General features: G+C 35.4%; 3 protein-coding genes across 8 annotated transcripts in view; 1 reads left to right on the plus strand and 2 right to left on the minus strand.

Moving 5' to 3' along the window:
* The window catches only part of LOC137744634 (uncharacterized), a 52,947-nt gene that overhangs the window by 21,740 nt on the left and 17,505 nt on the right, over positions 1-13,702 (plus strand). The gene's annotated exons all lie outside the window — the stretch shown is intronic.
* LOC137744576 (UPF0481 protein At3g47200-like) lies at positions 3,752-5,432 on the minus strand. Of its 2 annotated transcripts, XM_088681053.1 has the most exons (2): positions 4,305-5,414; positions 4,061-4,197 (listed from the first exon to the last, which is right to left on the minus strand). In XM_088681053.1, the coding sequence occupies exons 1-2, from the start codon at positions 5,323-5,325 to the stop codon at positions 4,193-4,195; spliced, it is 1,026 nt and encodes a 341-aa protein (XP_088537179.1). In that variant the 5' UTR covers positions 5,326-5,414; the 3' UTR covers positions 4,061-4,192. The 2 variants fall into 2 exon arrangements, with proteins under 2 accessions (XP_068340456.1, XP_088537179.1); XM_068484355.2 differs by having other exon boundaries at positions 3,752-5,432.
* On the minus strand, positions 7,341-10,856 carry LOC137744577 (E3 ubiquitin-protein ligase RGLG5). 4 transcript variants are annotated; one of them, XM_088681374.1, is made up of 12 exons: positions 10,650-10,820; positions 10,291-10,495; positions 10,006-10,201; positions 9,800-9,913; positions 9,612-9,709; positions 9,352-9,398; positions 9,167-9,272; positions 8,955-9,082; positions 8,590-8,701; positions 7,817-7,873; positions 7,643-7,738; positions 7,341-7,466 (listed from the first exon to the last, which is right to left on the minus strand). In XM_088681374.1, the coding sequence occupies exons 2-11, from the start codon at positions 10,462-10,464 to the stop codon at positions 7,655-7,657; spliced, it is 1,116 nt and encodes a 371-aa protein (XP_088537500.1). In that variant the 5' UTR covers positions 10,465-10,495; positions 10,650-10,820; the 3' UTR covers positions 7,341-7,466; positions 7,643-7,654. The 4 variants fall into 4 exon arrangements, with proteins under 4 accessions (XP_088537500.1, XP_088537499.1, XP_088537498.1 ...); XM_088681373.1 differs by having other exon boundaries at positions 7,341-7,530; XM_088681372.1 differs by having other exon boundaries at positions 7,341-7,542.

The following is a 13,702-nucleotide window of genomic DNA, read 5'->3' on the forward strand; positions in this document are numbered from 1 at the left end:
GTTGTACAGAACCCACCAACCCAATTCACACGTATTTAAAAACTAAAGGCTGAAAATTCTGTTGATCCTGATTCAAAAAACTTTAACTCGAACCAATAATATAAACTCAATTTCACAAAATGAAAAGTTCTCTCAAATCAAGTGCATGTATAATCTACTTCCACTTAATAGGAACATTATGTTTTCCTTCCAGTCATAGGTAGACAACAAATGCAACTAACAACAATGGATGAACAGATAAAACAGGTGCATATTGCCCAAAGTTCATTATGATAGATAACATCGTTTGTTAAATAAATAAATAAATAAAAAGAAGTTAAAACGGGTATATAGGGTGGTTTCAAGTCGGAAGATGTTAATTTCATATCCGCCTCGTTGGATTTCAAGGTACAGATCCCCACATCTAAATAGTAATAATAAATTTTGTAATGTAAAGTCCTTTACCGTATAAAGGGCTCCATTTCCAATCTTTATACCCACACATTATTAATCCTTAACTTTTGTAAAATAAAGTCCATTACCTACTAACTTTTTTTTTTTTTTTTTTTTGAACATTTACTGAGTGCTTAGAAATAGAGAAAGGCCTCTTTTTTTCCCAAAGAAAAAAGCCTATTTCTGATGCCACTTTTTGGTAGCCTGGCTGAGCTTGTCTTGAGCTTTTACCTGCTTCTGAAGCAACTTCACGCCTAATTAATTAATTAGTATAACCTTTTAGCTACTCCATCAAAGCTAAGAAATTTTCTAAGATAGTACTTCAAGATACTCCGCGTTGTAATGCCAAAAGTTGGTTTGAAACTCCAGTGCCCCTGGCGGCCGGCTGGCCTCTTGTGGGACCTGCCACCGTTAAAGCATTTCTTAAGAGGGTTAATCATGAATAATACAAAATTATATTTGTGTTTAGATCTTATAACATAATAAATATAAATAAAGCATGAATGGCAGATTGATTTCCCACCGTAGCTTATTGTCAAGTCTATCCAACAATAGTATTTTTCTTTCTTTCTTTTGGAGAAGTCCAGCAATGATTTCTCAAAACCCAGGAGAATTTACCTACTCCTTGTGAAATGTAAAATGTGAAAATTGTTTTTACACTACTCTAAGTAGGTAAATTAAAATATAAATTAATTTACTTATATTTTGAATTCTCACTTAGATATCTCTTCCATACAAAATTATTACAATATTCCATGGAAAAATATCAATGAAATACTTAATAATTTTTTTTATTAATAACTTTTTTGTTAATTTACCTATATTTATCAAAGTAAATAGTACATAAACCTTTTTCATAGTAGATAGATAGACGTGGAAGACCAGGAGTAATATCCATGGGGTAGGCAAATTAGTCTTCCTAATACTAGCTTAAATTATATGCGCTGACAAATAACATCAATAACCCCTTATACATTTTTTTTTTATTTTATGTATTTTTCTTCTAGAATCATTAATTCTCAGTTTCAATTTGCATAGTTTGAAAAATATTTCATGACATTAACACATAATATCCATATAATTAATTGTAGATAACAAAAATATTAACACATAATATCCATATAATTAATTGTAGATAACAAATAAGTAATTTGGGATATTTTAGACATTTAGAAAATACAAATTGTGCAAAGTCAAACTTAATTAAGAAATTTACTTAGGTGGAGCCTAATTACTAGGTTTTAATCAGAAAATTAAATTATGTTGGATTTTAAATAAGAAAATTAAATTTCTAGAGCTAAAGTCATATTTTCATTATATATAATTAAGTAGGTGCTAGCACCCCTGGCACCCCAGTTTTAATTTAATTCCATCTGCGTTTTTTTTAATTTCTAGTAAGTTATTCTTTAATTTTGTGTGAATATTCCTTCCTAGGCCATTGGCCTTATAAAATGATGGATTTTTTTTAGTTAAAATGGTCTCTCATATTAGCATAACTTTTTACTTTAGTCCTTGGTATTTAAAACCAATAGAACTTGTTTCTGAGATTGGTCACCGCCAATCATTTTGGTCTTTATGTTAATTATCTCCGTTAAATTGAAGAAATCGCAAGTTCAAGTTGAGGGATTGATTTGACACAAATGCCCTTAATTTATGATAGCAAAATTCCGGCGTTTTCAATCTTGACGAACGAATAACACCTTTGATCAAAGACCAAAGCCTCACGAGCTCACAAGATTAGGGGGAGGGGGTTTGGCCAATGTGCTCAATCTTCTCATGAATACGCTAGCCATATTCATATGAATTGATGCATAATGATTCAGCTTCATGTTCGTCATTGGTTTCAACGTGATAATTATTATCCCGAATGTCTTTAAAGCTTAACAACATTCTTCCGGAATGAGGAGAATATCGTGCCTCTTTAAGGGTTAATTTAGTATCATTGGACAACATGATATGGGTAGTGTCGTATCCTTAATTAGATTGGATGGATCTGGGAGGGTTATCACAAGTGAATTTTCAGGTATGAAGTTAGTAAAATAGTGACATTCTCGCTGTATGTTATGTAACATTTATCCCTCACCTTCCCATATGCGGCATCTTTCTTACATTATTCGCATAAGAGTTCAACATCAGGAGGGCGTTTGAGATTCTTGAGAAGGTTCTTCTTCATTGGAGCCCTCTTCACCTTGTTTCGCATGAGTCTTCTGGTGATGACTGAACCTCGTCAAAGTTAATGATCCTTGCTAAATCTACTTCTTAGTCTTCATAGGAAAGCCGATCCTTTAGATTGGCATAACTCTTCACTTTGGTCCCTGAGATTTATATAATTAACGATTGGCATAATTGAAAACTCAATTGCCCAAATGTACGCCCCAATGAACCATCAAACCTGTGACAGATGTCAAATTACTATCTGTCTGTCTTCTAGCACACAGACAAACATGGCTCATTTGCCGGAAAGAATCTCGGAAAGCATACTTCATCTTGTTGTTAAAATATTAAAAGAGCTGCTAAAGAGACTCTCAAAAGTGGGACTCTCCTAAGTAGAAATAGATTAGAAATCCTTTGGGATCTAGAAGTTTTTTCCTATTAAACTTTGTATTACTTGGAAAGCAAGTTTCTCTCCTCCTTATCACTATACATAAAGGTACAAGGTCTAAGAAATAACACACAGAATTCCTCAAGCCTATTATCCATCTTTCTTCCCCTATTGCCGCTCCTTTCTCTTCCCCTAGTTAAATATAGGCCACAACAACTAGAACCAAGACCTTTTTTTTTTTTTTTTTTTTTTTTTTTTTGGTAAAAAGAATACCAGAGTAGTGGTTGTTAGATGAGTAGTTCAACTGTGTAAGAGAAGCCAAATTCACACCAATGTAAAAGTCTTTCTAAATATCTAATTTGATAATGTGTGAAAGAAGGTAAGTAGATAGACTTTTTTGACAAAAGGAAGAGCAAAACGTGTAGGACCTATTTGGTGGGCTGGTTGGAATAAGTTGTGATCAATTAAAATAGATTTGAGTCTAGTCTATTGTTTGTTGTAAAAAATGAGAGCTAGACGTATGTTATGAATCTACAATAGAGTGGATTATATAACATGTCTTTATATATGAGTTATAAGTTCTGTCTTACAAAGCCTAATCAATCCCTGCCAACCCAATTCTATGTAGTCCACCAAATGGGCCCGTATTATATTTGAGGGAGAGAACAACGCCTCCCTCCAAGATTAAAAAAAAACTTGCTACTAAACTTTTTGAAGGAACAAGTCCTCGAAATATTTTGTGGGCGATTTCTTGCCATTTGCTTGTATATAGTTCGATGACTAAATCATTTCATACTTTATTGATTTACAATATGAACAGTTTCATGAGCAAGAAATTCAGTGAATCAGTCACAGTGTTTTGAGAGGACTTCTTTCAAAATTTTGAGCAGCCAATTATTGTTCACGTTAAAACAAAACAGAAAGTTTGAGGGAGAGCCAAGAGCCCCCTTCATCAAAATATCAATATTGTTGTTCTTTTAATTGTTGATGTAGCTCATGATAGCCATAGCAGTTTGGCCTCCGGTAACGACAAGAAGGATGAAGGCGTAAAAAACTGTAATGAAGGACCATTGCTTGCTAAAATAGGTGCGCATGAAAGTAGCCCAATGGCTGCTGTAATAGGCCTCCACATCTCTGAATTGCTTGGAGAGGTAGCAATCTCTTATGTTGAATCCAGCTTTTTCCCCCAACTTTCTAAACATCTCAGCTACGTTTTGGTCATTCTGTGAGAAGCCGGTGCTGATGATCCCATTAGAACACAGTAACTTGACGTCTCTAGTTGAAGTGAGGAGACAGCTCATGAAAGTAATGTAAGTGCTGAACCACGTACCTGTACTGTATTGGAGGCATTGTTCTAAGGCCAAGCAATTGATGACGAAAGTAGTGGTGAAGTCATTGATGGTTAAAGGTGGGATATATAGAACCCTGTTTTGGAAATTGATGTCAAGGAAGCTGTCCGCTACTTTGCGTGCCTTGAACTCGATCCCCGAGGATCGTAGTTCTGTGGTACACTGGATTGACTCGGAGGATGGACGGTATAACTTTTGAGAAGAGTACTGATCATTTGAAGTACCTTTGAGGGGAAGGAAGGTTAAGCGAAACAAGTCAAGCAAGTGCTCAGGCTCCAACAATCTTGAGTTTTTAAGGACCTCAGTAGGCCTAAGTAATGAATTACTGAAGAACTTCACCGCTTGAATGACTAGTGGAACCGCGGCTTTACGTTGATCCCTCGAGATGTCGTATAATGTTTCGAGGACAGAGAAAGGGAGTTGATTTTCAAGCTTAAGGAGGTCCCTCGTGAGAATTGGAATCAACCATGGCGTGGCTAAGATCGGGTTGCCCTCGCGATCATTTTCATCAACGACGTGATCATCGTCATTGCTCTCACAAACAAATCGAAAAAGCTCAATTATAAAGCACCCATCAAGAACCATCATTTCAACAAAGTCGCTGACGCTCAACTCGTGGTGGTCGGAATAGCAATTTCTCGTGCTTTTCTCCAACCTGCTCATGGCTTTCACGTAGTCTTGTAGGCCGCGCTTTGTTCGCCAAAGGAGGCGATCAAGAAACCACCATTTGTAGCTCTGAAATTCCGATAACTCCTTTTTGCCGTGGTGGTATGGCCCGATGGAGACTATCTCTGGCTGAATGGCTTTTGGACTGATTCCGGCGAGGCCGGGAGGAACTCTATATATGCACACCGAGCTCCTATTTTTTGTTGTTGGAATTTCTCGTCTGTTTTGTTCAAGACGGCTTTGCATATCAACTGCAGATTCGCCGATATCAATCACGACTTCTTCTGCAGTACAATTTTGCGCTGCTACCACTTGGATAGCCCCACTATAATCCATCTCTCTACAATTTGTGAATAAGGAAACATGGGAGCATCATGTTTATGTATATAGATTACTCATGGAGGGTAATGCTAAATTTCGTTGTGTTATTGAATATCATAATAAAAGTTGTGTTGTTTGTCTATATGTCACGCTTTTAAATAGGGAATTGTTATTTGCACTTGAAAATTTTTATTTGGTATTCCAAACTTTCTATAATTAGAAAGAAAAATACGTTTGTGAGGAGTGTAGAATGAAATTTTTGAAATGCTAATAACAGTTTATTTTGAATATTATAATAAAAGTCGTGTTGTTTGTCTACTGGAAAATTTCGTTGAAATTTCATTTCTGATCAACGATAATTTCATTTGGTCGAAATTTCATTTATAAAGTTGTTGGTAGAAGTTCTGCAAGCACGCAGAAGTTTCCGGGATTATTATTTAAATGGTAGCAGCATAGTGCTCTTTCATCCACCAATGATTTATTTTTCTAAATTTACAGCATCTGGCCCTACTCCTTTCTGTACGTTTTCAACAAGTTTGGTTAGTGCATTCTTTTCTTTTGCAAATGGTTGTCAATGCTTACTCTCTAAGGAAAGCCTTAAGTTTTTAAAGCCAATTTTGAAGCAGTTGAATATTAATGCTTTCGGAAATGTTCATGCAGATGTTCGGAAATGTTAAATGTTGTTTGGAGATTTCCCAAGAAAATATAATAAGAAGAAATTAAATGTCTTTAATTTAAGCTTATGTACCTAATCCAATAATAAGATAATCTGGTTATAACAAGAAATTTGATTGTATACACAAAAATAGATAATATTTGAATTGTTTAATTGTACGTATGTACAAAAAAAAAAGATAATATTTGAATCGTTTAGAGCAAGTCCACCATTGTGGACTGCTCGAGGGACAGTGTATCAAACAGGGCTCAATAGCCCGGCTGAAGGCCTCCAGCATTGGGAGCCCGAGGGACTGGGCAGGCCCGACCAACAGGCATGTGATTAATCGCTAGCCTGCGAGCCCGAGGTGGACTTGACGCAGGGCTAACGTCAGCCTGGCGTCAATCCCTTTTTTAACTTTTTTTCTGTCAGGCACGTGGGGACGCGTCATCCGACATATTTCAAACCCCAAGGGCCCGCGATGCAGTCTGCGTCAGTTACCGTTGGGAAGCCACGTGGCTTTCCACGGTCCGTTTGATCTCAACGGCTCTTTAAATTGGACCGTCCGATTTGCAACGGTAATAAAAAAAATTTTGATTTAATATCAATCGTTCGATCTAAGATCGACGATTGATATTAATCTGCTTTATAAATAAATAAATAAAAGAAAAATAGTTTTAAAATTAAGAAAAGTTATCGTTGTGACACGTGGCACAATCTGGAGTGTTGGAATTCAAATTTTTTTATATCCAATGGCAGAGATTAATTAATTGAATAAAAATTAAAAAAAAATTGTAAAAAATCCGAAAAAAAAATATGATGGAAATCTATCCTTTAAGATTGTAAACAGATTATGACACGTAGCGCAACGTAATTGGTTAATAATCTTATCAGAAATCCATCACCAACAATTGTATTTTCGGATAATGACACGTGGTGCAACGAGTACGATTAAAAATCTTATTGAAAATCCATGTCCAATAATTGTATTTTCGGATTTTATGACAAGAAACGCAACGAAAACAATTAAAAATCTTATCCGAAATTACAAATAAAATTATTTTGTATTATTTAATAATTTTTTGGATAATGACGCAACGAGAACAATTAAAAATCTTATCTGAAATTACAATTACAATTATTTTGTATTATTTTATAAATAAAAAAATTACTAATATTTATTGCCTATTGTTTGGGCTATTAAAGTGCAACGGTGGAGATGCAAAAAACGATTATTGTTCATTAAGGGCATTTACTGTTCATTGAGTGGATATCATAGTGTATTGCCTGGGGGAGATTTCATACGCTGGAATTGCTCTTAACTGTGTAATATTTGACTCAAACCAGACCATATGACCCCATAAAACAAATACAATCTGAATCTGCACAATCAAATTTGATCTAATAAAAAATAAATAGAGGGCCGCAATAAGACCCAATCAATATAGCCACTTGTACGAAATATTATTTCTGAACTCACTCGCATAGATTCGAAACATGTCTGCACCAAAAAGATGAGTTGTAAAAGGAAATAATAGCAATAATATGCTCTCCGGTTGGTACGGCTGCAATTAAAACTGTTCAACAGCATGTAAATGAACACTCAGAAGACAGTGTGTTAAAAGAACGAAGCAAGCAATTGCATATGCATACAAAGTAGATGGAAGATTATCAAACCTTTTCAAATCCCTATATCAATTTGTAATCTTCGGTCCCCACTTGAATTCGACACCATGGGCAATGATAAATTTGTCGTTTGCATTCGCCACATATCTGCACAAAGGGGAAGAAAGTTCAAGGTCTTGTCAGCAATCACAGCATGTCTGCTGAGCAAAACTCAAATCAAAATACCTGATGCCCGCAATACAAGACCATGTTCACTGAATTAGCAAAGCAGATGGTGCAAACCTGCACAAGACAACACAAAATGTTAATCCTGATCCTCAACACCCAAGACACAATAAATCGTAGAACCATCGTAGCAGAAAATTGCAAACACATGTAATTATCCAAATGTGATACAGGTCCATAAAGGCACACAAAAGCTTCAAGGTTTCTGTGCAGTAGATGGTGGACTGTCAAAACTCCATACCCACGCCAAATGGAATTATGAAAACAAATTGGGTTCTGCTATGGCCCATGTCCTAAAGGGTTTCGAACAGTTACTGCTTTTAAGTTTATGGTTAGCACCTTATTGTTCAAAATAAACATCTTCACGAGTAAATCAAAATGTGTCTGTCTACAATATACAAGGACTGCACAGAACAATAAAAAAAAAAAAAAAAAAAAACCAAAACCATACACAAAAGACCAGCAGCAAGAATAGACCTAAGCTTAATCTCGTGATGCCCGTGTTCCAAAGGGCTTTGAATTCAACACGAAAGTAGCAACTATAAAATCACAAACATCTATGTAGTAAATACTCATAGGTATCACTTTTCAACACAAAAGTACCACTTTCATAAACAAATCAAAATACATCTGCATAATTTAAATTGAACTTCAGATGTGCAATATGATGTTTTTCACCCCCGTGTCCTAAATTCCGTTGATAATACAAGTACCAGCTGTCTGTGGAATTGTGTGAACAAAATCTAGATGTGACAGCTTAGAAATCTGTATACCTCATTCTCATCGGTAGATCTGACAACAGTTGGAGCCGTGGTAACAGAACTCCTTTCTCTATAATGAGGAGGACAAAGAGAAACCCTCTGCGAAAAATTGCCAGTCTGACCACTGTCCATTTAAAAAGAAGAAAGTATGTATGAAAAAGATGTCAACAGGTAACCAACAGCTTTTCACGGATGAGAAACATAAGAACATTGTGAGGAGGAAACCATTTGGGAAAATTGTCATTCCAACCACTGCCAATTTAAAAAAAGAATAAAAGAAAAAAAAAAGAAAAAAGAAACAGAAATTTCATTCGAAGAAATATGTCAACGGATAATCAAAAGCTTTTACAGATGAGAAATATCAAGAACACTGGTACCCCAACATAGAGAAGTTTCTTGTTGCTTTATACTGAGAAGGAACTTTCATCAGAACTGCTCGTGCAAATTCAGCCTCCTTTTTCGAAGGTGGCACATTCTTTGTCATAATGTCTGTAAAATTCACAAACTGCAAACAAAGAAACGTTCTTTCCTATTCAGTATTTTCCAATAATCATTAGAATCAAGAATACATAAAATTTTAAAAGCTTACTTGGAGATTATCAAATAACCGACTAGGAGTAGAGTCACCAAGTTTCTTCACGATGTCCCAGGGCCCATCACCAACACCAACTAGTATAATTGATAGAGGGAACTTGCTGGGATATAAGAAGCATACCAGATCAAGAATGACTGGGAGAACAAACAACTATTATTAATACAAAGTTTACCACTCACCTTGCTTCAACGATGGCATCAAATGTGTTCTGCTTCTGCACACCAAGCTTATCATGCAGTATCACCACTTCAAGTTAGTCACACTACATCAAATGTTTACTACTCACATTGAAACTAAAAATACTGACGCAGACTCCTGAATTTGTGCTGAAATGTAAGCTCAAACACAAAATTTCCAGCCAACAAGAAAACCAAATTGTTTTGTAGATTAACTTACTAGTATATATTCAACTAAAGAAAATGATATTTAGGCAAAATACCTGGCCGCTCGTAATTATCAGCAGGACATGGAATTGGCCACCACTCTTGTCAACGATAGACGTGGCCTTTTCAATTATAGGTGCAAATGAAGTTGGACCTGCCAGAAACAAGAATAAAGTAGAATGACTAGTTAGCGAATATGAGGACTTCTCAGAGCAATAAATACGTAGGATGCAACAGTAAAAACCTGCCAGTCGCAGAGAAGGAACAATTTTCTTGTAGGCTGTCAATATTTCCTCAAAACCATCGCAATGTCTGCCATCCGGACGTATACAGAAGACACCATTGTCATAAGTTGTCGCTGAAAATTATAAAAACAGTGTTTCACATCCCCATTTTCCATAGGATAAAATAGTAGAGAAACAAAAAGGAAAGTAATGGTTTGATAATTACCATCTCCAAATCCAAAACAGGGGATTATATTATCAAAAGGAGCGCAGGTTTTTCCAATAGTGGATATCGCCTGTTCAAAGGGATTTGGACTGTCCCCAATGTGATGCAAGCTTCTTCTGTTAAATGACTTTGTGAAATCGATACCCACAATAAGTTTGGAAGAGTCGAGACCAACACGTGCAAGAGCCCGAGTCACCTGCATCAAGAAAAATAAATAAGTTTGGCAATGGCAGTGGCAGGTAAGAAACTTTCAACGGAATGTTAGTCCAGTAATGCCAATCTCACCGCCTTCAGGGAATTGTTATTCTCAGCAGTTGTTGAGTACAGCTTTGAGTCATAGCACTGAGTTTCTTCAGAATCTTGGGAACGAGCTTGAGGATATACACTCTTTGAATAAGGCCTTGATCGAGACTTCTTCGGCCGCCTCAGCATGGTTGGAAAGCATCCAAATCCACCCATTAGCTCAATTCTCTGCAGAAATTCTCCAATCCTGGACGAAACCCAGAAAAAGAAATTTTTTGAATCCGAAGCTACAAGACACGAACACAAGCACTGATGAACATTTGACTACTTTTCAGCTAAAACAACATTTTTAGCTGAAACCATGATTAGGGCCCAAATTTTATCAAAAAAATGACAGATACCTAAAGATAATGAATTAGAGAGCAGATAACTATGTAGTACGCGGCCAAGGTCGGAGGCAGGACTGTTTTTCCAGGGACTTGCACCGCCTATATTTATATGCCGCTGCTTTCAATTTTTCGTTACCCTTCGTGGCATAGGAGATCTCGCATTGAGGATTTACACGCTTTCCCATTGGCTCAAAGCTCGTTTCCCGAATATATACCCGTAGAATCTTTTTTCCCTCAAATCTTGTTTCAAACAGTGCCTAAAGATTCCGACAGAATGAAACGTGTCAATTCATCCTTGGCTATTCTGGCCACTTGACCCTTCTCAGCTTTCCAACAACTTTGATCGTACGCATATTTGTATATTGTACGCATGCTTCCAACAATTTTGGCTTTGTGGTAAGTGTGTTTTTAGTGGGGTGTTAGTATCACCAACTAAACCCTTAATTTGGATTCCCCTTAAAACTCTTTGACTTTAACTCATCATATATTGAGTCCTGACCTAAACCGTTGGCTGGGTTTTAACCAAAAAAAATTCATTAAATTTATTTTATGACTGAGATTACATAATGCCCCTTATTATGTGATGAAGCATTTGGTTGTATTTGTTTTTAATTTATTGCAATTTGGTTAATTAATGATTGTTGGTTTTAAATTCCTAAGAATTAAAATTTCAAATTGATACCTAGCATTTTAAACCCGACCTGTTAAAATTAGTATTCTGATGACTATTTAATGGGTCGGGTTGTTAATGAGTCAACCCGTTAAATAACGGGTCATTTTCGATCAACCCGCGAAACCAAAAGTTTATGTAATGGACCATCTCACATTGTCATTATACATTATTTGTTTTCAAATGTCATAAGTTCATTGGTGGTTATAGTTAACAAGTAAGAATTGATGAAGGAATGCTAATTTTCTTTGAATTTGACGAAGTTGTGGATGGAATATACCCTAAAAAAATAGTTCAAAGGATCAATCGACTGATTTCAAATAATTCAAAATGTCAAATGGCAATTTACTTTTCGAAAAGGCAGAATTTTCCAAAAACAAGAAAAAGCGAATTCTTCCAAACTAAATAAGTGGTGTAAAAAGCTAATGGTTCGAAATTGGTGTAGAAAGCTAATGATCGGTGTAGAAAGCTAACGAAGTCCTTATTAACCGTTTTAGTGCCTAATGATTCGAGTTCATTCCCATAGTGAAATGTGATAAATAAATAATAGGACACGTGTCATTTATCTGTCATATGTTATTAATCCAATGGATGTAATGTCTTAAGTATTTGATAATGGAGAAATACATTTTCAGTTCTCTCTCTCTCGTTTCTCTCTCTAAAGAATTATATAGATTTGCGTTCAAAAAAAGAAAAAAATTATATAGATTCATTCTCATATCTCTAAAGATTAGTGAGTCAGGTTGAAGAATCTATATAAAGTGAGCATATTATTAAAATTAACACGACAAACCGAAAAAAAAAAAAACAAAAATCACCCCCATTAGTGCTCAAGTCATCAAGGAATAAACAAAATCACATAGGAATAAACTAAAGTTAAGAAAAGATCATCCACTACCAATTAGAAACATGCTTTTCCAGTTCATTATTTGTTAGTGCTGTAGTGGAAGAGATCCTACTGTTGAATATATTAACATATTCGTGTGGAAGAAGTTGGGTATTTGCCCGAGTTACTCTTCACCAGATTAAAGCAATGTTGCTTTTCCAACTTTGCTAAAAGATATGATCCATAGCTAACTAGTGCATAGTTTATTAACAGATATAACCTTTGATAATTGATGCTTTGCATCAGGCATACGTATTGGGCATATTGCTGTAATATTAATTCAGTTGTATTCCATGACGAGAAGGCATACCCAAAATCAAAGGATATGAACCACGATCTGGTGCCCCAGTGGTAAATGACGAATTACGAGACTTCCTTAAAACTAAAAAGGAGGTTTCGGGTTCGAAATTCGCTGCTGGTGTGCAAGTCAGAATTGTGATCAGGGGAGGTTGAAATGCCTCTATGAGTCTTTCCGGCCCCCGGAATGGATGGAAAACTGTGACTTGTCACCAGTTGACCCCATTTAAAAAAAAATAAAAAAAAAATAAAAATAAAAGAACCAAAGGATATGTCTAACGGGTGCAATCCCCTCTATGTATTGGTAAATTGTAGAAGAGAAATTAATTCAGAAATTTATTGTTTACACAATTTCCTTATTGTCTCTTCTCTCTCCCACATTCATACAATTTCTTTCTAGTTATTTGCTAATCGAATTTCAAACATTGTTGTATCCTGTAAGTGATTTGTCAAGAACCCTTTAGCAAACTCATTCAAGTGAGGCAAATAACATTTAAAAAAAAACGATTCAAATTGTACCTCAAAGTCATTCTTCAATTTATTCTTTTTAATTTGCATTTACTCTAATACCTACCACTACAAATATCTTGTGTTTCTTTTTCCGGATGCCTTTTCTAATGCACCACTTATGTTTGGGAGTGATCATTGACAATTAAAATATTTATTATGCACTCTTCTTAAACAAGAATGTTATTTTTTTTTTAAATATAAAAAGCTTTAAAGTCCACAATAACTTTTTTTTTTTTTTAAGATGATGAGAATGCCACCCCTCTAGCTATAGAGACAGCTCCACCCTTCCTTTTTTCCTACCAACACCTCATGCTAAGCCAATAATGGTGAGTCAACAGCATGTACTGAAACTTCAATATGAAGAATATATAAGATTGCAAACTTATTGGCTAACTAAGTATATGTACATGTGATATATTAGTTGTAGCACCTCACGTGAAAACCCTAAGTCAAACTAGAAAATAATAGTATATATGTGTGTGTACACACACACACACTAGTAAAGGTCACACACTCAGTATGTTGAGAAATATATTTTTTATATTTTTTAAATATTTGTTTTTTCATTTTTTTTGTTTTATGAGAGGAGTTATTTGTTTTTAGGGTATATTATCAATTTCCCCCCTGAACTTGTGACCATTAGCCAATTTCCCCCCTCAACTTTAATTTTGGCCAATTTCCCCCCTGAACTCTCATGATTAG

Source organism: Pyrus communis, chromosome 12 (genome assembly GCF_041283825.1).
Source record: "Pyrus communis isolate YQ-2024b chromosome 12, ASM4128382v1, whole genome shotgun sequence".
Classification (NCBI taxonomy): domain Eukaryota; kingdom Viridiplantae; phylum Streptophyta; class Magnoliopsida; order Rosales; family Rosaceae; genus Pyrus; species Pyrus communis.